Source organism: Ascaphus truei, chromosome 5 (genome assembly GCF_040206685.1).
Source record: "Ascaphus truei isolate aAscTru1 chromosome 5, aAscTru1.hap1, whole genome shotgun sequence".
Taxonomy (NCBI): domain Eukaryota; kingdom Metazoa; phylum Chordata; class Amphibia; order Anura; family Ascaphidae; genus Ascaphus; species Ascaphus truei.
In genome coordinates this window covers 236025269-236052601 of record NC_134487.1, presented here as the reverse complement: position 1 = coordinate 236052601, position 27333 = coordinate 236025269, and the positions used below count along the sequence as shown (strand labels likewise).

Here is a 27333-nt window from a genome sequence, read left to right as displayed (position 1 = left end):
GGGGGAGAGCGATGGGAGATGCAGGGGGGAGAGAGAGATGGGAGATGCAGGGGGTGGAGAGAGAAATGGGAGATGCAGGGGGGGGGAGAGAGAGAAATGGGAAATGCAGGAGGGCAGAGAGAGAAATGGGAGATGCAGGGGGGAGAGAGATTGGAGATGCAGAGGGGAGAGAGACAGATGGGAGATGCGGGGGGAGAGGTAGATGGAAGATGCAGGGGGGAGAGAGAGAGATGGGAGATGCAGGGAGGGAGAGAGAGAGATGGGAGATGCAGGGGGGGAGAGAGAGAGATGCAGGGGGGAGAGAGAGATGGGAAATGCAGGGGGGAGAGAGAGATGGGAGATGCAGGGGGGAGAGAGAGAGAGATGCAGGGGGGGAGAGAGAGAGATGGGAGATGCCGGGGGGAAAGATGGGAGATGCAGGGGGGTAGAGATGGGAGATGCAGGGGGGTAGAGATGGGAGATGCAGGGGTTGGGGAGAGAGAGAGATGGGAGATGCAGGGGGGGAGAGAGATGGGAGATGCAGGGGGGAGGGAGAGATGGGAGATGCAGTGGGGGAGAGAGATGGGAGATGCAGGGGAGAGAGAGATGGGAGATGCAGGGGGAGAGAGAGATGGGAGATGAAGGGGGGAGATAGAGATGGGAGATGCAGGGGGGATAGAGAGAGATGAGAAATGCAGGGGGTGAGAGAGAGAGATGGTAGATGCAGGGGAGAGAGAGATGGGAGATGCAGGGGGAGAGATAGATGGGAGATGCAGGGGGGAGAGAGAGAGATGGAAGATGCAGGGGGAGAGAGATGTGAGACGCAGGGGGGAGGGAGAGTTGGGAGATGCAGGGGGGAGAGAGAGAGATTGGAGATGCAGGGGGGAGAGAGAGAAATAGGAGATGCAGGGGGGAGAGAGATGGGAGATGCAGGGGGGAGAGAGAGAGAGATGGGAGATGCAAGGGGGAGAGAGAGATAGGGGAGATTCAGGGGGGAGAGATGGGAAATGCAGGGGGGGAGAGAGAGGGATGGGAGATGCAGGGGGGAGAGAGAGATGGGAGATGCAGGGGTGAGAGAGAGAAATGGGAGATGCAGGTTGAGAGAGGTTGGAGATGCAGGGGGGAGAGAAAGAGATGGGAGATGCAGGGGAGAGAGAGAGGAGATGCAGGGGGGAGAGAGTCTGATGGGAGATGCAGGGGGGAGAGAGAGAGATGGGGGATGCAGGGGGGGAGAGAGAGATGGGAGATGCAGGGGGGGGGAGAGAGATGGGAGATGCAGGGGGGGAGAGAGAGAGATGGGAGATGCAGGGGGGGAGAGAGAGAGATGGGAGATGCAGGGGGGAGAGATAGATGGGAGATGCAGGGGGGAGAGAGAGAGATGGGGGATGCAGGGGGGGGAGAGAGAGATTAGAGATGCAAGGGGGAGAGAGAGATGGGAGATGCAGGTGGGAGAGAGATGGGAGATGCAGGGGGGGGAGATGGGAGGTGCAGGGGGAGAGAGAGAGATGGAAGATGCAGGGGGAAGAGACAGAGATGGGAGATGCAGGGGGAGAGAGAGATGGGAGATGCAGGGGGGGAGAGAGAGAGATGGGAGATGCAGGGGGGGAGAGAGAGAGATGGGAGATGCAGGGGGGAGAGAGATAGATGGGAGATGCAGGGGGGAGAGATAGAGATGGGGGATGCAGGGGGGAGAGAGAGAGAGATGGGAGATGTGCGGGGAGAGAGAGAGAGAGAGAGAGAGAGAGAGAGAGAGAGAGAGAGAGAGAGAGAGAGAGAGAGAGAGAGAGATGGGAGATGCAGGGGTGGAGAAAGAAAAATGGGAGATGCAAGGGGGGAGAGAGATGGGAGATGCAGGGGGAGAGAGAGAGATGGGAGATGCAGGGAGGTGAGAGAGATGGGAGAATCAGGGGGGGAGAAAGAGACATGGGAGATGCAGGGGGGAGAGAGAGAGGTGGGTGATGCAGGAGTGGAGAGAGAGAGAGATGGGAGATGCAGGGGGAGAGATGGGAGATGCAGGGGTGAGAGATGGGAGATGCAGGGGGGGAGAGAGATGGGAGATGTAGGAGGGGAGAGAGAGAGATGGGAGATGCAGGGGAGAGAGATATGGGATATGCAGGGGGAGAGATGGGAGATGCAGGGGGGGAGAGAGAGGGATGGGAGATGCAGGGGGGAGAGAGAGACTCTGATAGAGATTCCTCTAATATGGAAAAAGGTATTGGCTCTGCCCAAGCACCAGTATCCCACAGTAACTAATGCCCGTAAGGACAAGGGTACAGTGAGAGTTGGGGACTCCACGCAACTTCAAAAAAAAATTACGAAGTTTGAGCCACCAAAGAAAGCACTAGCCAAACCTACAGCTGCCCAACAGGCAACAAACAGAGGTAGGAGTGCAGAATCAAAGCCAGAAGAATCCTTAGCTGAAGAAGCTGAACTGGCGACTCCGTGGTGTGGAGAAGCTGCAGAAAGACCACTTCAAGAGCAGAAAACTCTATGGGCTAGTCCTTACTGCTCTACAACTGTTGCCATACACTTTGTCTACAAAAAGAGGAGTGCCCGACGCAACAGAAATCTCAAGACCGCGCACGCGATAAAAAGACTTTACGTAGAAAAAGTCCTCCTCGAGCGACTGAGGAGTGCTGATCTCAAGCATCTTCGGGAGGAGACAAAAATAAACTGGAGAAAGGGCTCCAATCCCAGCGGGACAGAGGGTTCTCTTCCTCCATCCACTCTCATTCAAGTCACAGAGATATCTAGAATGAGAGTGGAAGGATGGGCTTTGGCCGTGGTAAGCCCGAGCTTCCCACAAACAGGGGAGGTATGTAACAGGGGACTTATCCCTGTTCAGTAATGTGCCTTTAATCTAGCAGTGTGGTAGTTAATTACTAAACACCACCTGCCTGATTAGATTGCTTACAGAAGCCTGCCTTTGAGACAGGAAGTGACTCCTTAGCTCTGACTGAGAGCTGACCTTTGGAGACAGAACATGTCTTGAGCTCTGCCCAGCATAGCTGATTGCAAGACACCAAACAAGACTTCTAAACCTGGATGCTGATATTTTCTGTGCACGCACGGGTGCGGTTCCAGGAGAGCAGAGAAGCTTACTCTACAGAAGCTAACAGATAAGACTTTCATTATTAAGAGACTGCTTATATCTGCTTATTTTCTTGCTATGTGTTTGGGGTTGGGAGAAATGCTTAACTAATGGAGATGTGAACTAATTGCATAGGATTTCACTAGAAATACTCTCAAGTGAATGGAAGCTTTGTTCCCCCCCTGTGTTTGGATAATTTCCTGATGAAAAGGAACAGGCACAATAAAGCCTATTATAATTTCACATTATAAAGCCTCCTAATTGTGTACCTCTGTGAAAGTCTGTCTACATATGGTGTCCGTGGTGGGACAAGAGGTGTCCTTGTAGTTAAAAAGGACCGGAGATTTTTATGTGAAATTTTTTTTGATGCTTTTTGCCTACAAACAGTCTGAGAAAAAAAAAAAAAAAAACCTCATGCAGCAGAGATCAGAGTTAAAGGGACACACCACTGAAACTTACACTGCATTGAAACTTACAAAACCACCGATGGACTCTTTGCCCCAATCCCAAGAGGAGAGAGACTGCTGAAGCAGCTAAAACTCTATTTGCCTATCACAAAGCGTAATATGGTCATTGAAATAGGGGTGTTGCCTTCCAGCCATAGTCAGGGTTCAAGAAGTGAGTCAGCCCTTAAAAGGGATAGGTGTTTGTTGTTTTCAAAAGTTTCGCTGAAGCAGTGAATACAGATGGTGACCCACGAGTGGTACTGATTTTGCAAATAAAGGTTGCCACACCGCATAGGGCTACCAGCTGTGAATGGAGTATATGCAGAAAAGTGTGAAAATTGATACAAGACTGTGCTGAAGCAGGGGAATTTTTAGCAAACAAATGCTGAGTGTAAAATTGCCCTATAAAGGAAAAGGTTTTTCAAAGCCAATTGCTGAGTGTTGAGTCCACTGCAAAGAATTTTTTTTTTCTGCAAGTAAAAAAGTATGCCTATTATCTTGGGAGCAAAACAGACACCCAAAGTGTGAAGTGTGAATGCCATAATACCCAAAGATGAGACTGAAAATTACCGAACTCAGGCAGAAAACCAAATTCTGTTGCTGAAGCAGAGAGATTGCACCTAGCAAGTAAATGGTGTAGAGCAAATAGACTTTTTTTTTTACCTAGCAACTGCACATCTTGTATACCTGATAAGAGAAAATGCATGCACAGTACTGCTGATATTGGAAAAAAAAAATTCCCAAGAAAGAAAGTCTACAGAGATGCCTGTGAGAGCTACGACCTCTACAAGCAAAATATGCCCATCTGTAGGACTACCACAATTGGGGGTTCTAGCAAATACAGTGCCAACAGCTGCAATAGCGCCTCCTGAGGTCAGGAAGAAAATTACACCTGATAGCCTAAAAATGGAGGACAAGATGCAGCGTTCCTGTAATGAAGCCTCCAAATTGTGTACCTCTGTGAACGTCCGTCTACAACATATATAAATAAATAAAATGTGGTGGGTGTTGGAGTTAGAGCGTGCTGGGAATGTGTGTGTTAATTTAGTTCCTGAGTGGCAACAGTTTTTTGGAGGTAAGTGGCCCCTCCTCCCAGAGCTCACCCTTCCCCACCTTTTTAACTTGGGAGGTTCTAGCATTTTGCTGAATGGACAGGACTCACTGTGGTTGTTTCCCCTCATATAGAGGTAAAAGGAAGGGTTCACAGTTTAGTGTTAGGACCTGCATTAATTTGGTTATACCTTGATGTGGTATGCAGGCTTTTGACGCTTTGGCCAAAGGGTTTAACTAAATAACTAAGTAAATATTATTATTATTATTATTATTGAAGTATTTAAACTTTATACTTATTACTTTATATGTTTTGTCAATTGGATGTAGCATTGGGCACCCCTGTCTTTTGATTTGATTGTTATCAAGGAACAAGTGTGATAGTTTTTTGTTGTATGTTATTTATTTTTAATTTTTTTCCAACAAATTAATTAAACAACCTATTCTATAAAAAATTGTAGAAACATTGTCTTTGAATAAAAATGTTCTATAAAATGTTAGGCTATATAACATTAAAAGTAATATATTGTTGTAATCACACCAAAACAAGACAATTAAAAAAAAATGTTAATTAAGTAACGTTTCTGCGTTCAGTTAGAACTACAAATGTAAAATTAAATGTTGGGCCACAGTATTTGTGGAGCCTCTGAAAGATCTGGGACCCTTGGAAGGTCCAAGGACCTGGGCTAGAGCCCAGTTAGCCCATACTTTAAGATGGCACTGATAAGGACATGTATATTTAAGAGGGTGTGAATCTGTAATACCCCAAAGAAAGAGGCATATGTACTATATGTATGACAGATGTCTGGTGGCATTCTGGTCCAGCCATTAATATGTTATCCCTTGAATGGTAAAGATGCTGAGGGGTTAGTTGAAGAGTCCGTTAGATACAGGACTCAGATAGACATGTAAGTTGACATGAATGTGAAAAGCTGGAAGTAAAATATTTAAAACAACACTGAGAGACTGTGAGGCAGAGAGTGACACAGACGTATAACTATATGGTCCTGCCCTCTTCTCCTGTTGGAACCGGTGACCGAAGTAGGACAGGGAGTGTGAATAGTGAACCGTAAGTCAAATTGAGTATTATAATGAGTACTACTGTACATACTCGTTAGATCAATCTACCTACTGTACAGTAGCGACATATCTTATTGAACTAAATACCGGCGGCATGCCGGGATCTGCCCCAGCTGCCGCCAGTAATGCACGCGCGCCGCCGCGTTCCCCCACTCACCCCCCCTCCTCCATCGCGCGCAATTTACACACGCTTCCGGACCCCTGTACCCCTTCTGCTCTGCCACTCTGCTTCCCCGAACCCCCGCTTACCTTAATGTCATCTCCAGGGGTGTCGGGGAAGCCTGGGGAAGCCGGGGAAGACGGGGAAGCCGGGCGCGCATGTGACTGTGACGTCACAGTGCGCCGCCACGCGCCGCGGCTACCCGCTTCCCAGCCACATACAGCCAGCGGCTTTTGCTCGAATAAGAGCTGCCGCTGCTGTACATGTATCCTTCTATGTATCTGACATATGTATCCAAATTGTAACGCCCCAAAAAGATTACTGGGGGTCATCTGCAGACAGGAGGGGGACCTGCTGCTGTCACACTTGCCTTCAGACCGCGTGGCCTTTCAGCTCCATCACGCTATTTCCCCTCGAAACACACCACCCTATGTGCCCAGTCAGGATTGGGGTGTTCAGTAATGCAGTCCATACTTCCATGGGATATTGTAACAGGGGACTTATCCCTGTTCACAAATGTGCCTTTAATCCAGCAGTGTGGTGGTTAACTGATGGTAGGCAATTAAGTAACACCACCTGGCTGATTACAGGTGGTAGAAAAATCCCTCTTTAGCTCAAATGTGAGCTGAACAAGGAAACAGAGCAGAGGTTCCTGAGTCTCCCAGGTGAGACTGACCAAGAGAACACAGATCTCTGGAGCTGACAAACAAGACTTCTAAACCTAAGACTTTATTTTCCAATGACTGTTGTATGTGTGTATATATATATATATATATATATATATATATATATATATATATATATATATATATATATATATATATATAACTTGGGCTGATGAATAGCTTGGGTAGCCACCCAGTTAAAAGGGGCTGGAATATAAGGATACATATATGCCAAAGTGGAGCAGGTTTTGTTTGGCTCACTTTTTCGCTTATGTTGATTTTTTGCTGTGTTTAAAGCGACAGGCACAATAAAGCCTTGTTTTAATTTCACCTTACAACAGTCTCCATTGTGTACCTCTGCACATGTCCGCCTACATACAGGGTTGCCATCTTCCACTGACGGTCAAGCCGGAGATTTTTTTTTTTAAAAATGACACTGTGTTGCCATGACAACAGGATGCTATGCAACGTAATTCGGCGTCAAGTTGCCATGACAACGTGGCACCGCAGGACATCATGTAGCGTCTCATTGTCATGGCAACGGACGTCACGTAACTTTCCCGTTCGTATGGCAACGCAGTGCCATTTGATGTCGCGCAGCCAAATTGACAGTATTTGCAGGGGGACATTGCTGTTGCGGGCACTGTTGCTGCATTAATGATATATGGAATTGTATATTAATGTACCTAAAGTAATTTCTATTATTTTTAACTAATGCTGATGACAATTGTTGCACACAGATTACATTGCCACAAACACACACACACACACACACATATATATATATATATATATATATATATATATATATATATATATATATATATATATATATATATATATGTAGCGGTCATGTAAAATGCCTACAGTCATCTCTCCTGTTGGCAGTAAGGCCTGGTAAGTGTGGGCATGCCAGCAGTAATTATGGAGGTTTACCCTCACACCCTGGTGGGGTGCCCTGTGTATGGCTGGGACTGGTCACATGCTCTGACTCCATGGTTAGTGATGTCAGAGGTGTGTCAGCCTCAGAAGTTACATAAGGCACAGCACTGTGCTCTAAAAAGTTAGTTGCTGTATAGTTCTTAGTTCTAGTTCAAGCCCAGCAGGAGTTGCTGGAGAGTCTTGGTATGAGACCTGAGTTCTGCTGAGAGGAAGAGTTGCGGTAACTCCAGAGGAGACTGTGTCCAGGGACCTGGCACAGGATAGTGATCCCTGCGGGGATAGGGAATCCCTATTAAAGGAAAGAATCACCTTTGAAGGGAAGCAGCGGGGAGAATCATGAGAGGCTAAGGGCCTCATGCAGTAAGCGTCGATTATGTGAAATCGGCAATCTTACCGATTAGTCATGTTATTGGCGATTTTTCCTCTCCGTATGCAGTAAGTGCCGAATACATTCCAAATCAAGCCGAAAACAAATCCGCCCACTCTCACGATGATTAGCCGATCACACACAGGTGTATCGGCGTGCGTGGCGCGGTGCTGTTAGGTTGCCCAATCACAAATCTTGCTGAATCAGGCGAAACAAGCATGTATTGGATTGCGCGCCATATTTAAAGGCAACGTGTACTGCTAATCATTCTCTGTGTTGTTGGGAGTGAGAGAGAGAGAGACGCACAGAGCTGGCTGTTTGAACATTTGCATATTGACTGAGAGACTTGTTGTGTATTGGGTGAGCTTTGTCCATTGTTGTTTTGTTTACATCTTTGTCTTGTTTTATATGTGGAAGTGTTTCGTGTGATTGGCTGTACATTTCTTGTCTGTTTTTTGTGAGTGCTGGAAGTATGCCCGCAAAGCGTGGGAAGAGTGATGCTGGTGGGAGTGGGAGTGCTACTCGTGCGAGTACGCGTCGGAGTGAACGTACTGTTCAGGGGAGTGATGTTGCTGAGAGTAGTGTTGCAGGGAGTGGGAGTGCTGGTGCTGCGAGTGGTGTTGCTGGGAGTGGGAGTGCTGTTGCTGGGAGTGGGAGTGCTGTTGCTGGGAGTGGGAGTGCTGGTGCTGGGAGTGGGAGTGCTGTTGCTGGGAGTGCTGGTGCTAGGAGTGTGAGTGCTGGTGCTAGGAGTGGGAGTGCTGGTGCTAGGAGTGGGAGTGCTGGTGCTAGGAGTGGGAGTGCTGGTGCTGGGAGTGCTGCTGGTGGCGCAGTTGCTGATGGGGTGGATGGTGGTGGCGTGCTTGCTGGTGGGCAGCTTTTGGAGGCTCTTCCATTGGAAGAAGGAGAGTCCAGTCAGCACCAGCCAAGCTCTGACCCTAAACCTGCTCGGAAGAAACGTGTGGAGAAGCCACGTAATCCTCGCTTCAATGACCAGGAAAATACAGCTCTTGTCACTGGCATTCTGGAGCACTATGACAGTATATATGGACATTTACTAGGTAAGTGTACCTTTACATTTATTATTCAAATACATGTGATCCTAGGTCATCTGAGTTTTGTTCATATGCAAATATGGGTTCACAATATCTTTCTATGTTAATTAGTCTGGAAACACAGCTTTTTATCATGCCATACAAGGACAACTAAACACAGGCGGTCAATTTGCCATAACTGCATACAATATGAATGCAACCTTGCTTACATGTATAGGTTTAGTAGTGAATGCTCATGTGCTTCACATATTACACATAAAACAGCATGTTTGCTATCTCTTGGAACAGCTAGCAGTGTAGGAAACTGGTGCTTATATTATTATTAATTTACCTCATATATTTTATATGTTTTTCAAGGGCGGACAAGTTCAGCAAGCAGAAAAGAAATGTGGGACACAATAGTCATTGGTGTCAATGCGTGTGGGAATCATGTGAGGGACAAGCGGAATTGTCACAAGAGATTTGATGATATTAGGTCCAAATTGAAAAAGAAAATACAACACCAACGCGTGCATGCTACTGGCACTGGAGGTGGGCCGACACCACAACGTCTCATATTAAGTCCATTGGAGGAGCTGCTTCGGGCAAAATTACTTCCCGTCGTCGTGGAAGGCTTACCTGGTGACCGTGATATAGGAATTTACCCCTCACAATTTCCACCAGGTGAGAAATATTACTGTACTAGGCGTGTCGTTGTTTACAGTTATTTTGCATAGTTACACTGCTTTTTATACTGTCTTCACAATATAAGCATACCTGCATCTATATATGTATATGTCTGATTCTGTATATATATATATCTCAAAATAGACATATATGTTGTAGTCCTACTAAAAGCAGTAACTAATATAGCACGTGCCATTGCGTGCTCATTTACATGTGAATTCCCAAAATGCATTGCTGCAGTGGAAGCAATTGATGGTGGGCGAAGATGGGGAACAACAGGGTAGTACACATGTGTAACACATGTTAATCAGAAATTATTACTAGCTACAGGTACAGAACATAAATATGTAGAATATTATTGTGTATTTTATTTAATTTACTCCGACAAACATGACATTACTGCCTATTTTAAGCATGCATCAAATATATTGCATGCAACGGCCTACAAACATCACTTGCACTAACACATCTATAGTTGTTTATGAAAAGGTCCATTTTTGCTTTAAGTCATATACAGACAGCATAATGAGGCACACGTATCATATTTTATGTCATTGTTTTCATAACTTAAAAACTGCACACGACTATTTAGCTCATCTACCATTGTGTTAAAGCAGCTGCAATTAATATCTCATCACAGCATACACTTCAACAGAGGGGGTGGGGTTCAGCACACACACTAATTACAGCCTCATTTTAGGGTCAACTTAGTTCACACCATTTGCACCTGTTTCAAGTAATTGAAAGGTGTGGCTGATTAGGCTTTTTGGGGAAGGGAATACCGTTCTTACAACCTGACTAGCACAACTGAAGTTAATCACACTCATTTGAAAGCTTCACTTTAGCTACTAAAGGCCCCAACAACTCATTACTTATCAAAGCGTACGTCACACATTAGTTCACTCATATCTATAGTTGAACTACTACTATCAACGACACATTATCACACACTGCATGTGTTGTCTTGTTGAGTCACAGCCACATTCAGGTGTGCCACATCTTATATTAATGTACCACACATATCCTCTACCAAAAACAACACTTTTTGCAATATGACCACCTTCATGATAACCATTGTGAATGGTCATCTCATGATAGTTATGTACATTATGATACTGATATCACTACACAACATATGATTTTTATGTTCAAATTTTATCTATTTATCCTCACGCATTACTGCAGAAACATAGTATGTTTTATGTTAGGGAACTCAAAAGTTCTAAGTACACAGGCATGTACATTGTTATTACAACTATTTATGTTCACTTTCACACACACATTTTGGGTTAAGGAAATGATGCTGTTAGGTACTCATAAATACAGAACATACAATAACTGTTTGTTCAATATTTACACATGTAAATGTAAAACTTATGTTATTGTTATATATAGTTGCCCCTGAAGGACATGTGTCACCTGAGACTGAACAAGTGTCTTCACCTGGGTCAGCCAGCTCAACACACCTAGAAGGTGAGTGTATCAGTTGGTGGCCATATAATATGTGCTCTTCTATATGTTATGTTGTCATGTTCATTATTTGTTTTGCACATCTTCTTTAAATAGGATTACTTAGTGTCAGTGAAAATGAAGTGTAAGGCAACTTGTATTGTGTTAGTGATGTTAACTATCATGTAGGAGTTGTGAGTTTACAGCAAGTTTTCATTCACTCATATTTCATACTGAGTCCAAACATTATTCTTAAGTCAAGGTAGTTTTTAATGTGAGGTTATAAAACGTATGGAAACATGTTAGTTGTTACTTATGACACAGTACAATTACATAGTAACACAGCAGAGATTAACATGCCATTTAATAATGTGTACATTTTTTTGTAGAACATGATGAAGAGGATTTTGATGATGATGATGATGATGATGATGCCGCCGCCGCCGCCGCCGCCATAGACACACAAATACAAGCAAGTGACCATGAAGAGGTTCCAATTGAAACTGTTTTACCGCCAAAACGTCCAGCAAATACCACATATGATGCAATTGTAGCTTCTGAGGGAAAAATTGTGGAAGCAGAAAATCGTCGCCATTCTGACCTGATGACAGTGCTGGAAAGGATGATTGCACTGCAGGAAGAAACAGTTTCACAATTGGCACATCTCCACAGAGTCTTCATTGAAGTGCCTAAACAGTTGCAAAAAATCAACACCTCATTCGAAGCATTAGTTGTTCAGCAAACACAAGCTAATTACTGGAGAATGACTAATGTACCACAATTCAACACCTCCCAGCCAGGATCTGTTCATGCAGGTCAGTTTTCACCACATTCATCTGATATTCATTCACCAGGCCCAAATGTTACCGGTCAAGTAGCAGACATTGCTGTGCAGGTTCCTGATGACATCCTACCGCTGCCATCTGTACAAATTCAGCAGCAGACACCTACAAAGGAGGCGACAAAAACAAAACAAGACACACATGAAACAGACCAACCATCACTTGTGCAGTGTCTACCAACTTGCTCACATGTGTCAGTGGGCACAAGCCCTGTCCGTGAACAGTCACTACCCAAAAGCCCTGTAGGTGAGTCACTGGCCAAAAGCCCTGTAGGTGAATCGCTGCCCAAAAGCCCTGTAGGTGAATCGCTGCCCAAAAGCCCTGTAGGTGAATCGCTGCCCAAAAGCCCTGTAGGTGAATCGCTGCCCAAAAGCCCTGTAGGTGAATCACTGCCCAAAAGCCCTGTAGGTGAGTCACTGGCCACAAGCCCTGTAGGTGAGTCACTGGCCACAAGCCCCGTAGGTGAACAGTCACTGCCCAAAAGCCCTGTAGGTGAGTCACTGGCCACAAGCCCTGCCCGTGAAGTGCCAGAGGCCACTCAAAGTGGCTCTGTTGTGCCTAAAGTTGGTGGCAAAAGAAAAAGGAAAATTCAAGAGACAACAAGCAGGCCTGTTACTCGCTCGCAAAAGGAACAAAAAAAATAAATGTTATAATTCAGAAAATATGTCTTTGGCCTTGTTTTGTTGACTTCAGATTATCTAATTACTATTGTATGTATGCTGAAGACTGTGTTGTTTCCAAACTTTCAAGTATGTTCTTGTACACGTGAAGTTTTGGAAATGTTAACACTCCTAATTAATGAATAGTGTTATAAATATTTATGTTTTAATCGTCTGTTCAGTAATGGTCCACCAGGAGCCAGTTGCTAAGTTTAGAGAAGCTGCCATTGACTTTGCAGCAAAACATTGCATTTGGGTGTGTTAATTGATGTAATCATTGCATGTGCATATTATTTTCATGCAATTATAAAAGCACCTATTTAACTGCAAACATCTTTCTTGTACGTGTACAGCAGGATTTTGTGTTAAATATTACTTACCTTTGGTGGCCATTGTAATGTTGTCCTTTAATCATTTATGTGTTCTTGTTTCAAGAACATCTCTGAATTGATACTAATATATATGTAGTATGTATTGATATATGCACACACACACACACAGACACACACTGTGTGTGTGTGTGTGTGTGTGTGTATATATAGTACTATCTAAACTGGTATAGATGTATTTACAAAAAACATACACTTCATGCATCCTTGTGAAAACACACTATTTTAATAATACAGGCCTAATGTTTGACAACTATACTAAGTGTGAGCCTCTAACATTATTGGGTGCAAACAAATGTTTATTACTTAATTCACTCATGTTTATCACCATTTAAATAGGTTTCATACAAGGCCTACTTACTGCCATCAATATGTTGTGTGTACTCCTGCAATATAAAAAAAAAAAAAAAAGATACATTATATATATATATATATATATATATATATATATATATATATATATATATATATATATATATATACATATACATATACACACACACACACACACACACACACACACTATACATATAGTACAATATACACTTTATATATATATATATATATATTTTTTTATGAGAGAGATATATTTATATATATATAGATACACACGTATTTAAACTCATGCAGACAGGTAGTTAACCAGAATTTCAAATACACACAGAAATGTATGTGGGAAAAAAACATTTCATTTTGCAGGTGTGTGTATTTACTGATATGGCTGTCTAAGCACTATTTTCACACAGTGCTCTTTGTTATTTTTCTAGAAAACTCAATGTTACTGAAATAAGTGTAGGAATGTTTTCACAAACGAGATAAAAAAATGATACATGTTTTTCCCACATTCGCCTATCACTAACCACAAAACTTAAACCAATTAAAAGGACACATCCAATTGGCCTTTGAAATAAGGAGTAAAAGTAGTTACTTTTGTTGACCTTGAAAACGACACACAGGAATTTGTTAGCCATTGAGCAGAATCATTTTGATGAGCAAAGAAGACAGAACTGCACACATCTTTTGTGCTACTCTGACATGGCTGATGAATTCGTTAACAATATGAATCCCCTCTTAGGTTATAAGTACATGGTTTCAGAAGCAATTTTAAACAGTCGCGGACACAAAGCAAGCACACGCCAAATCTATGATTTGATTCGAGCTAAATATCCTTATTACCAAGACCGTAGGCATGCGCGGAATTTTAATTCCTCAATAAGATTCACTTTATCAACTAATGACTTTTTTGAACGTGTGCAGGATAAGCTACAGTAGCGACATACTTTATCGCACTAAATGCCGGCGGCATGCCGGGATCTACCCCAGCTGCCGCCAGTAATAACCGCGCGCCGCCGCGTTTCCCACATGCACACCCCCTCCACCTCGCGCGCAATTTACTCTCCTTCCGGACCCCGAGCCCGGCTTCTGCTCTGCCCCTCTGCTTCCCCGCAACCCCGCTTACCTTAATTTCATCTCCAGGGGTGTCGGGGAAGCCTGCGGAAGCCGGGGAAGACGGGGAAGCCGGGCGCGCGTGTGACTGTGACGTCACAGTGCGCCGCCACGCGCCGCGGCTACCCGCTTCCCAGCCGCATACAGCCAGCGGCTTTTGCTCGAATAAGAGCTGCCGCTGCTGTAGAACACACCTATGGTTTCTGGAAGATTGCAAAGGAAAAGCATTTTACCCTGAAAGAGGGCACATATATTGTTGTGAAAGGCATATTTATTCCTAATGCCAATAGCAATGGATCCGCTACTACTGTTCCGTGTGAATCGATACCTGCTGCAATATCTGCACCCTCCATTCCAGAAACCCACATTGTACAACAACAAAAGTACTATGATTATGTACCAAGCCTTTCAGCTGAAAATGCATTGGAATGGGAACCAGAAGAAATGAACCTACCTCCCGACCAATTGTTTGAAGAAAGCAGTGGCGATTCCTATGAGCGCTTCATGGAGGAGATGTGTGTCATACTGGATTCAGCGGGTGGGTCAAGCGTGGATGAAAATGCCTTGCATTTCTGGAGCGACCAGTTGCAGCCAGACGAACAGTTAATTCTAGAAGAATGGTAAATATAACAACCGTTATGCGTTGACTGTGCGTTTAAATGTTTTTTTTTTATTTATTTTTTTAACCACCATTTTCCCTTCCAATGCGTGGATACAGCGTAACATTGCAGACTGCATAACATGTAGTGATCACAAAGAAATTGTTGCCGAATACAATATAGTATAACCTGAAAGAGTAGTACACATTGCTGACGGAATAAATATACGTACTTTCCTATCCCTTTAACCATATTAGCAACATTTTAACATAACTCTAACACATACCTGTTTTGTTATCATGCAACATTTAAAAGCGGGTCCACCACGTATGACGTGGGACCCTTGTCATGGCCCAAGGCGTCCTTAAAAAGGATTACGGATGTAAGTCCCGCCCCCAAGCGACGTGCGCGCCTCAAAGCCTATTGGCTGTCATGTTTTGTTATAGTAACGGTAACTGCAGTGTGTCATGTGTGCGGCTCAGTGTTTGTAGGCGTCAACTGGGCGTTAGCTGAATGTTAATTGAGTGGGAGGAGTGTTAGCGTGCGTTTCACGCTGGTTTAACATGACGTCACACGTATTGCATTTGCGCATTGTGTTATCTGCCGTCCTTTCTGTCCAAACACGTCTGTTTAAAAAGAATACAGATGTACTCGTTTAGAACGAATGTAGTTTCGTATTCATTGTATTTGAAATAAAGATTTTATGTTTAATGGTATTTTCAAGATGTATTGAACGCACAACGTACGCTTTGTTTTGCGCATGCGCTAACAGTTAGTGCAGCCAAGCGTGAAGTGCGTGCGCACACTAAGATGTGCGCGCACATTTTTCAGTATACAGGCAACGTTCACATCATATACATAGTTATGCCTGCTACAAATTTAAAGAAACATTACATACTGATGTACACTTGTACTTCTAACATATAAGTGAGTGACGTGTGTATGTACACAATCATATAGAGCTGTGTAATGCGTTGTCACGGATACATATATAGTAAGGTGCCATATTTGACCATCATGTGTTTGCTGTATTTCAGAGATGTCGGGGAAGATACAATCGGATCAATGTATGATTTCAGAAGAGTCTACCTTTATATGAGATGATTGTGAGGAGGAGCCACCGACTACTATACTACATATGGAACTAATTTTATATTGCTTGCAGCGCTTATTAACAAACAATTAAAAATGTGATACCCTTATGCCTATATTGCATAAGCACTTAATTAACATAATGATGTTGCAAAAGAGTGCCTCATGAATTTTTATTGAGTGTTCTTTAATGACTACTATCATTTTATGGCATGGTGTGTTTTATATATAACAACCATTCCCACTCTGCTAACACATTTGTGAATTATATTGTGTAATGGAACGTATGACTGTCGAAACTATGTAACAATAATAATAAGAATAATAATAATAATTATAATATGAGCATGTTCATGTATAGCGCTGCTAGTTGTACACAGCGCTTTACAGACACATTTTTCAGGCTGAGGTCCCTGGCCCGTGGAACTTACAATTTATTTTTTGCCGCCTGAGGCACAGGGAGATAAAGTGACTTGCCCAAGGTCACAAGGAGCCGACACCGGGAATTGAACCAGACTCCCCTGCTTCAAAATCTCAGTGCCAGTGTGTGTCTTTACTCACTGAGCCACTCCTTCTCCCAATGTAAAGGACACTTACAACCAACTAGCCATTTCTTGTTAAAAATCTCTTGTTACATGGGTATGTTGATAAAATGGTTTGGGACTGTAGCAAATAATGTTATTGGCCAGATGTTGTGGTCCCCTACAATGCATGATGTTCTGATTATGACATCAACATCATGTAATGAAGTACGTTTCTGTGTATATTTCATTAACCTAACTAACTATAGTTTACTGTGTTTATTAAACGTTCTAAAAATACATAGTATAGTCAATATGATGATATAAGCTACCATAATAAAGCTGGTGTTATCATTTGTCGGTGTTATACATGGATCCTACACAAATTGATACAGACACAAACAGTTGTCTTACAAAGTGTGTCTATGCTAATGTGCACGTGATTGACGTTACAATTGTGACAATACTTGATAATTATCATCATGATAATGATGAAGTGACGTGATTTATATTGCAAAAATATTACCAACATTGTCATATTGGTAAATTATAAATGCTAAATGACAGTAACATTAGTGACAAATTTGTCTTCTCTGTTAACAGTTTAACACTTGGTACATGTAGGACACATCCACACACGTGTGACTTATACATACACATGTCACAAATTTAAATTAATGTTGACTATTAATTCCTAGCATTACAAAACACCAACATTGCTAAATATAAGATGTAGTACGCATTGTTGTGATTGCAGGCATTCATGCATGGAGTTTTATGATCAGTCAATTTCATCCGTGATGAATGATCTCCCGTAAGTAAAGAAATAACTACAGTTATCCCCTTGTCTCCAAACACCTCTATATTACATTAATGGAATTTATAAGGAAACATACATAAAATGTGATGAAATGGGAGTAATCATTTTCTAATACAATGCACATGAAAGCTCAAGAGTAGCTAAATGCATATACATGATACAGAAAGTACATATATGTAACATTTGTGTTTAAACCAATATGTTGGGTTTTGACTTCAAATAATTATAGGAAGATTGATGTAGGCACATCTTATGAGAGATGTCAGCAAATATACATACCATGATCAGTCATATTGGAGATATACCTATAATGCAAAGGAACAATATATAAATAGCAAACATTGACATGCCATCTTCAGTACCGTAAACAACACAGCAAAGTGTGTATTTGGTGTTAAATGTGCAACACCATGTATATTTCATGACATTCAAAATGTAAATCAGGCTGGTGTACACATCATATGGATGTACATGTTACACTGCACCAATAACATTGTATGTAAGCATACTAGAAGCATGAATGAGTATGGGCATAATATGTGTATTGTGTTAGCATAAGGAGCAACACAATGCTAAAATATTAGTGCTTTGTTACCCCAGTTTTATTCACATACACACAACTAAAGTAAAATTGAAGAGGGATTATATAACCTGTGCAACAATAACATACCGGTGCCACATCCCTTTGTGCACACAGCAGAGAGAAGAAAGGTGTGCAACTCATATTCATCTGTGTCCTACCAGAAGGGTATATAAAAAAACATTATTGTTAAGATAACATAATGTAAGTATAAAACTAGAACTTGGAACATATATGTTTGTACTTACAAGAAAAAAATGAATTGATGAGATTCTGGCGTGTCTGGCCACCACTGGCTGTTTGTTCATTTTCAGCAGCTACATGGGTGGGATGCTCGTCTACCACAGGCTCAGCTAGGTCTGACTGTACATTGTGCCTCAGTGCAACATTGTGCAAAATGCAACAGGCAAGGATAATATCAGACACTTTTTGAGGCTTGTATAGAAGAGCCCCACCAGTTCTGTCCAGACACCTAAATCTGGTCTTGAGTAGGCCAAATGTCCTCCCTATAACAGATCTTGTAGATATATGGGCTGCATTGTACCTGTCCTCTGCTTCAGTTTGAGGGTTTAGCACCGGAGTCAAGAGCCACGGCCTAATTCCGTATCCTGAGTCACCTATAATGAATGGAGCACACATAAGCTGACATTAGTGATCAAATTGTACAATGCCAACATTCCTAAATAAAAATGTGTTTTGTGTTAGAACATGTAAATGTGTACTCACCCAGCAGCCAACCATGTTCAAAATGTCCCTCTTCGAACGCATGGAAGACTGAAGAGTTCCTCAGGATGAAGGAATCGTGACTGGAACCAGGGAATTTGGGTACCACATGCATTATCCTCATCGTCGCATCACATACCACCTGTACATTGAGTGAATGGTAGTGCTTACGATTGCGGTACACATGCTCACTCTGACTAGGTGCAATCAAAGCAACATGTGTGCAATCGATTGCACCCAGCACACATGGTATCCCTGCTATATTATAAAAGCCAGTCCTGACTTCCAGCCACTCTGTCGCCTCTGTAGGAAAATGAATATAATTCCTAGCGCGTCTATTGAGTGCATAGAGAAACTGGGTCAAGGCCCGCGAGAATGTAGATTGCGAGACCCCGCCCACTATGCCCACAGTTGTCTGGTATGACGCGGAAGCAAGATAATGTAATGAGCACAGCATTTTAACAAGCCCAGGGACTGCACGACCTCTGGCTGTGAAAAAATCTAAATCTCCCCTTATCTCCTGATAAAGAGCTAAGATTGCTGCTGAACTCAAACGATAGCGACTTACAATCTCCTCCTCACTCATCCCATCTAACAGGGTTCTCTCCCTGTACAGACGCGGACGAGGCACAACTTGTCTCCTCTGTCTTCTCCTCTGATCTCCTGTCCCTCTCCCTGTCTCTGTCGTATCCGCGTGACTGTCCCTGTCACTGTCCCTCGGTGTGTCCCTCCCTTGCCCTATATGATTGTCTTCATCATCAAGCATGTCATAGAAAAGAATGTTCCTCCGTCTCCTAAACAATCTCAACATTTTGAAATGAGTAGCTGTGAATGATCAGGTAATGGGCGTCCTTTAAATAGGTATGTGATGATGTCAGGTGACATAGTAAAATGCAAGGTGTTACATTAACATAATAAAGTACTTCTGTGGCAAGCTGTGTGCAGTTCTTGTTATAAGTATTTGTTGTGTGTATTCTGCAGGGAATGATGATATTTGCCAATGATGTGACGTGAAGCTTTGTAGAAACATTGCTTGCAAATAAATAGTTGCATGTGCAATGCATGTAAAACTTCTGAACGCAACAGTCAGTCATGTAATTAGACAAAAAGGCTGAGATTGACGTGGGAAAAGTTTTGTGTAACATGTGTAATTAGCCATGTTATTGTGACATGTTGACAACAATGAATAGTCGTGTGCATATGCATGCATTTCTGTAAGGAGGATAGTTGGTATAGAATGAGTTAACAAGGTGTCCCAATGCTGAATTACTGTACATGTGTGTATAAGTTAGGTTGAAGTGCTTGTAATGCTACGGTTACAATGTAAACATGCAATGTGATTGAGCGTCCAATAAGTGACGTCATGAAAATAGGGAGGACCCAAAAGTATATGTAAACATGAGAATACAGATGTACATGAACGTTTAAAGATGCGTGACACATTACTAGCATTGTGTAATGTAAAGGAAGATGAATATACTGTGTATGTGTGACATGTGTGACATGTGTAACATCATGTAAATAATTGTCGCTCAGTTCATTAAAATGTGTGATATGATGTGAGGTTCTCCTTTAAGAGTTGAGTATAGTATTTTCCCTTGGCACATCATCACATGATGAGTAATGTGACCCGCAAATGCTGCAAACATGTAAAAGTATAATGTTATGCAAATAATACACGTCAGCTGTGACACAATGCAGGGAATGCCCCCACACTGTAATGCAAATGACGTTTGTATTGTGAGCAATGAAACGTAAACAGTACTATACTGTTATACGTCCCCGCTCCATTGACTCCATTGATGTACAGAAGTTTTTTTTTTCTAAGTGCCGTTGCGGCAGCCTTAGCGATCGTTCTCCCCTCCAAACTGCCAACTTTAGTTGGCGGGAGAAATTGGCCATAACATCTCAATTTCGTAGTGCCGATCAGGCCGATAAGCTGTTTTTTTTTGTTGAATCCAGCCGATTTAAAAAAGTGGCGATCAGTGGCGAAAACAGGCTTATCGGCAGGCGAATGGCCATAACAAAATAATCGGCTCCGAAACCTGGCGAAATCAAGCACTTATCGGCGCTTACTGAATCTCAAACCCAATTTTGCCTATAAAATGGCGATAATTCCCTTATCAACGCTTACTGCATGAGGCCCTAAGTCTCAACTGCGAGGGGCAGCTACTGCACCGACACACTTTATTAGAGCAAATACCCAGTATGTACCTGGCAGATACCTGGAATGCGCCGCTCCTCACCTCTGACAAGCCCCGTTGCATTTGCCTTCCCAGCCTGGGTTCATGCCTGGCTGATGGGCGGCTGATCTGTTAAATGATAATGATTAGGATTTAATAGGCTGCAATGCTTCGCGTGTCTGCCAGATGGCATAAATTCATGAATTGTAATGCAGTATATATATATATACTGTGCAGTATTGCAGCCAGCGGGAATAAAATGCTTCAATCCCTGCCTGGAAAATAACTCAATGCACTCGGGCAGAAAACAGTCACAAACCTCAATACACCCGGGTATACCCGAATTCGTGGGACTAGCCAAGCTCGAATAAAGTGTGTCGCCAGTGTAGCCCACATCATTCAATAAAGATGTGTTCATTCAGAAATCCTCTCGTGTACATCTGTGGAATGAGTGTACAGAGAGGAGCACCACGGAGGAGTTCCTCAACAGGATCATCCCCATGCGGACGCAGGGACCTTGTTGAGGTGGAGGCGCTGCACTGGAACTAGGTGAGACTCAACACACTACCTCAGCTGCCTGTCTAGACGGGTTCTCCCCACACACCATCATGCGGGAGACTCAGGAGTCCTGTAGCCAACAGGTGCACCATCAGGCATATCTACACTGTAATGGGGTCCGGTTAGAACACAGGGGCCAATGTGAGATTGGGTGGGTCAGGCCGGGCCAGAAATACCGTTACATTTGGAGGCGAGCTGCTGAGATCAGATCTGTCATCAGGACAGGCTCTAGCTAGGCACACTGGGAAACAGGGATAGAGTCTGCTGCCACTTTGTGCTGCGTAGGGACGGACCTAGGGGTGGTCAGGGGGCTGACGGGATATTGTCAGTTCGCAGGGACAACCTAGGGGCCTGAAAGGAGTGAGGGGTTTGGAGCCGGGCTATAGCTGACCGAGTCACCTTGAGGCAGTGCTAGTTGGTAGGATGCCTGAAGGGATAGCCTGTTAACTTGGTCAGGAATCCTGGAGAGGGTCTGCGCTAGGCTGACCAAGACAGGTAGACGCCCCAAGTACTGCATGGCAGAAGCCAGAGTACCTAGCCCATTCCAGACACTCACCGTAGGGAGTACAGACTGGGAGGAAGGAGTCACAGCAGACACTGAGAGAGTGAGCCTAGCCTGAGGTAGTGCACATTGAGTCAAGCCTAGTTCGGGTACACATGTGGTGGTGCATCTGAACATCTTTATTGTACTGATGTGGAGGCTGCCCCGCAGAGCGGAGCCCCATGTACGACAACTGCTACGAGAGGATGGAGGATCCGCGTGGTGCGGAGAACATAAAATGGCGACCAGAGGCTGATGGGGAGGGCACCCGTGGCGTGCAACCCACTGAAGAGCAAACGGTCTCCGAGTTATCGTTAACCAGGCTGCTCTGGAGCGGAGCGAAGGCTATGGCTGCCCCGTTTTTATCCTGTATGGGACAGCGAGGGGCCACCCTTGAAGAGTGTGAAGAAATTGTTATAATTGGGGGAGAACCCCGTGAGGAGAGCAAACAGATGGACTTTTTGGGCTCAAAAGTCAACCAAAATGGCGGTTCCCGCTTGCTAGGGACACCGCATGGGACAGTCACAGAAAATGTGGCTGGTGCAGGACTTGCAAAAAGCTGGCCGGGAATGGCGCGAACAGCAGAGCCCCGCCCTGATGGGGGGCATGGCGCGAAAGCTATGGCTGCGCCTGCATGGACAGGGACTCACTCAGCCCCTGTGCTGAGTCAACCGCTTAGTCTATGGGACCCTCCCCTGATTTCTACCAGGGGGAGTGACTTTCAACTATGGCCTGTGGGGATGCACCCACTGGGCCCAGGGACTGATATCCAGACGGCGCCACTACAAAAAGTAGTTCCGGCCGTGGAAGAGCCGTGCAAAAAGGATGGTTATCTTGCACAGAGGGCGGCTGCAAGGAGAAGGCGGGAACTGGCCGCGGGAAAAGACCCCCACCCTTGTGGGGAAATTGGCGCGAAAACGCTAACCGCGCCCACCAGGACTGAGAGAGGTGCGGCCTTAATTAAGGGGCATGATATTCCCCTGTGGGGCCCGCCCATAATTGCAACCCCTGGGGGCGGGTTCCAGCTCTGTCAGAGAAGGGAGGAGCCGAAGCAGGGAGTGGCGGATTCAGCAACTTCCATCCGTCAGTTGCGAGGAACCACTGAGAAGGAGAGACCTGTACAGGAAGTGGCTCCTGTACAAAGAATGGCCTGCTCCTCCACTGTGGGCACGATGGTCTCCACCCAGCCCTACTCAGTACCCGGCGGGTTGCTAGTGGTGAGGGTGGCCAATACCGAGACGGTGGTTGGGCTATGCCTACAATGCGGGCTGCCCGGAGGCACGGTCAATACGGCGGCACGTTGCCCTCATTGCGGGACTTTATACCTGTGGCCTATGCCCACATTTATTCCAATTCAGCCTGCTGACACCCCGGTGGACGTGACAAGGCGCTCCGCCGAGTCCCCGGGCGCGCTATGGAGCAACCGCGCGAGTCCCGGAAACAAGGGACTGGAGCCGGTCAAGTCGGCTGGGTCACTGGCGATTGAGGCGGCTGAATCAACCCCCGCGTTCGGGGAAAAGAGACTGTCACCCCGCCCGGGGACCCCTAAGTCCGGGCGAGGGGATTACTCAGATGAGGACCTCCGTGAGCTGGCGGTAGTAAAAACGGAGCTGAAAAGGCAGACCGGGAGAACGACACCCCGTGGGGTGAGTGGCAGGACGTCCCCCGCAGATCGGCGATCCGACCGACGGAGTCCCGCCATCCCAGGACCTGGCGGAGACGGGAGAGAGACGCCTACACCCCTGCGGACGGGTAAGCCAAAAAGCCCTATCTCTTACCTGGTCACAACAGACGGCGAAGCGCTGGAAGGGCCGCGCCAGGCCCACAGAGCACGTGGAGGGACGGCATCACTTCCGGTGGCGACGGCGGAGCAACCGGATGTCGTCATAGAGGAAGAGATCCCGCATGGGGGTCCCACGCGAAATGCCGACGCTTCCGGTTCCGGGGAGGACATCGCTTCCGGTGGCGACGGCGGAACCCATGAAGAAAAATCAGTGACGCTTCGGCGATCGGGGGAAGGTCCCCGATCACTTACAAGGCCCAGAAATTGGAGAGACGATCTCAGGACTGAGGAGGGTGAGACATCATCCTTGGACCAGTCTACGGACAGCCAGGAGCGGGTCGTAACCCCGTGGGGTCCCGTTCCGTGCCCCTATGCCCAAACCCCCGCCATAGTTAATACCCCTACCCCCATCACACGGTCACCGGGTTCACCGCCTAGCCTGGAGTACGTGGACAATTCACCGGGGGGCGAGGAAAGACGGACTGGGGAGAGGCAGCGCAGTGGTGCTACGGAGGGCGATTCACGGGGAGGGGGAGAATTGAGGGTGGCAAATACAGCACCCCAACCGGCAGTAAAGGCTCCGGGGTCCTCGAGGTGGTTCACATCGCGATCCACGAGGTCGTCAGGGGTATTTTCATTTGACGACGACAGGGAACCAGGGCCTAACCCATTTAAGGAGACCCGGTGGTGGGCCCCGCTATTTGAAGGGTACTCCGCGTGGATGGACCGTACTCGGTTCCTCATCCGGCGGGAGGACGTGGTAGATTTCTGGTGGAAAGAGGGAGAGTTCACACCCGAGCAGAGGGACAGGGGATTACAGGAGAGGTGGTTCCAGCTGGAGCGTAGAGACATAGCGCCCATGGGTCCCGACACACTGTCAGATCCAGTCGATCCTGATGAGCCCCTATCATGGGTGTTACCTGGGAGGGCAGGTAATGCTGATCTGACCAGGGTCAGTAGGGCGGAGAGGGCTATAATAGTCCGGTATAAAAAATCCCACGGGTTGGAGTATCCCTATGTTCCGGAGCCTCTGATGGATGAAATTGAGGACAATAGGGAAAGGTGGCTCCAAGAGACTATAGAGCTGTACTTAGTCAATAGGGGGAGCGCCATTGTAGGTAAGAAGGCGGAGGAGAGGATAGACACCCTGATGCGAGTGTGGAGCATAGGGAGAAATATCCACAAACATAGGGTGACCTATAGGCCCGAGAGAGGATCGCCTAGGCATTACTATGTCACGGTCCTGGATATGGGTAACAGGGAGGTGAGAAAACCTGACCCAGATCACTATAGGGGGTACTAACACATTACGTGGGTTCGTGGCTGCTGGTCGGGGCGGGCTTGGCGGAATGTACTGTAGTCATTGTTATGGTATTCTGAAAATTTGTATGTGAATGTTAACATAATTATGTCCTATGTTACAGTGCTTCCTGGAAGAAGGTGTACAAATTTAGGTCCCAGCGAGGTCGATGGGATTCACCAGGGGGAGAATGTAGCGGCCATGTAAAATGCCTACAGTCATCTCTCCTGTTGGCAGTAAGGCCTGGTAAGTGTGGGCATGCCAGCAGTAATTATGGAGGTTTACCCTCACACCCTGGTGGGGTGCCCTGTGTATGGCTGGGACTGGTCACATGCTCTGACTCCATGGTTAGTGATGTCAGAGGTGTGTCAGCCTCAGAAGTTACATAAGGCACAGCACTGTGCTCTAAAAAGTTAGTTGCTGTATAGTTCTTAGTTCTAGTTCAAGCCCAGCAGGAGTTGCTGGAGAGTCTTGGTATGAGACCTGAGTTCTGCTGAGAGGAAGAGTTGCGGTAACTCCAGAGGAGACTGTGTCCAGGGACCTGGCACAGGATAGTGATCCCTGCGGGGATAGGGAATCCCTATTAAAGGAGAGAATCACCTTTGAAGGGAAGCAGCGGGGAGAATCATGAGAGGCTAAGTCTCAACTGCGAGGGGCAGCTAGCCCACATCATTCAATAAAGATGTGTTCATTCAGAAATCCTCTCGTGTACATCTGTGGAATGAGTGTACAGAGAGGAGCACCACGGAGGAGTTCCTCAACAGGATCATCCCCATGCGGACGCAGGGACCTTGTTGAGGTGGAGGCGCTGCACTGGAACTAGGTGAGACTCAACACACTACCTCAGCTGCCTGTCTAGACGGGTTCTCCCCACACACCATCATGCGGGAGACTCAGGAGTCCTGTAGCCAACAGGTGCACCATCAGGCATATCTACACTGTAATGGGGTCCGGTTAGAACACAGGGGCCAATGTGAGATTGGGTGGGTCAGGCCGGGCCAGAAATACCGTTACATATATATATACACACATATATACACATACATTATATATACAGTATTTATAAAAAATTAATAGACGATACCGTTCTGTGGCTAACAAAATGTTTTTATTTGTGCGAGCTTTTGAGATACACTGATCTCTTCTTCGTGGTACATTTGAATAAAGCAAGCAAGGTTTCACACACACGCACACATATACACACACGCACACATATATACACACACATATATACACACACACACATACATATACACACACATACATATATACATACTGTATATATATACACACACACACATTATATTATATATATATATATATATACTAGCTGAGAGACCCAGCGTTGCCCGGGATGTAAATGCGTAATAGGTAGTATTATTTATAAATCGTGGAACAAAAGGTGAGTATTTGTTGTAAAGGTTTTGGGGGGGGGAGAAAGGGGAGCGGGGGGGGGAGAAAGGGGAGCGGGGCGGGGAGAAAGGGGAGCGGGGGGAGAAAGGGGAGCAGGGGGGGGGGAAAGGGGAGCGGGGGGGGAGAAAGGGGAGCAGGGGGGGGAGAAAGGGGAGCGGGGGGGAGAAAGGGGAGCGGGGGGGGAGAAAGGGGAGCGGGCGGGGGGAGAAAGGGGAGCGGGGGGGGGGAAAGGGGAGCGGGGGGGGGGAAAGGGGAGCGGGGGGGGAAAGGGGAGCGGGGGGGGGAAAGGGGAGCGGGGGGGGAAAGGGGAGCGGGGTGGGGGGGAAAGGGGAGCGGGGGGGGGAAAGTGGAGCGGGGGGAAAGGGGAGCGGGGAGAAAGGGGAGCGGGGGGGGAAAGGGGAGCGGGGGGGGAAAGGGGAGCGGGGGTGAAAGGGGAGCAGGGGGACGGGAAAGGGGAGTGGGGGACGGGGGAAAGGGGAGTGGGGGACGGGGGAAAGGGGAGTGGGGGGGGTGGAGAGCAGTGGGCATATGTATTGTCATAATTTATGTATGGGAATTCCCCCCCCCCCCGTGACTCCCCCCCTGTTCCCTGTGACTCGCGGCTCGCCCCCCCCCCCCCGTTCCCCGTGACTCGCGCTCCCCCCCCCCGGCGCCCGCTTGGTCCCCCGATGTGCCGTCCTGCTGAGTGAGGCGTGCAGGCGGCGGCAGGAAGCGCCCTGTGTGGGCCTGAGGCTGAGGCGGCATGCGCAGTGGGCCTGAGGCTGAGGCGGGACGCGCTGTTGGCCTGAGGCTGAGGCGGGACGCGCAGTGGGCCTGAGGCTGAGGCGGGACGCGCAGTGGGCCTGAGGCTGAGGCGGGACGCGCAGTGGGCCTGAGGCTGAGGCGGGACGCACAGTGACTTACCTGAGCGGGTGGTAGCGCTGGGGAGGTAAGGGAG

At 46.2% G+C, this 27333-nt stretch overlaps 1 protein-coding gene and 1 long non-coding RNA gene across 2 annotated transcripts in view; one reads left to right on the top strand and one right to left on the bottom strand.

Annotated features, from left to right (window-relative positions):
• Nucleotides 1-12066, top strand: part of LOC142494725 (uncharacterized) — a 42287-nt gene extending 30221 nt beyond the window's left edge. The window contains exons 2-5 of the mRNA XM_075599159.1: nucleotides 9308-9495; nucleotides 10894-10971; nucleotides 11337-12012; nucleotides 12063-12066. Of these exons, the coding sequence (XP_075455274.1) occupies nucleotides 9308-9495; nucleotides 10894-10971; nucleotides 11337-12012; nucleotides 12063-12066 (946 nt within the window). The remainder of the gene's footprint in view (nucleotides 1-9307; nucleotides 9496-10893; nucleotides 10972-11336; nucleotides 12013-12062) is intronic.
• Nucleotides 12067-14750: 2684 nt separating this feature from the next.
• LOC142494544 (uncharacterized) lies at nucleotides 14751-18043 on the bottom strand. Its single transcript, XR_012801521.1, has 3 exons — nucleotides 17986-18043; nucleotides 17595-17620; nucleotides 14751-14892 (listed from the first exon to the last, which is right to left on the bottom strand). It is a non-coding gene; the product is annotated as an uncharacterized LOC142494544 (long non-coding RNA).
• Nucleotides 18044-27333: the final 9290 nt, after the last annotated feature.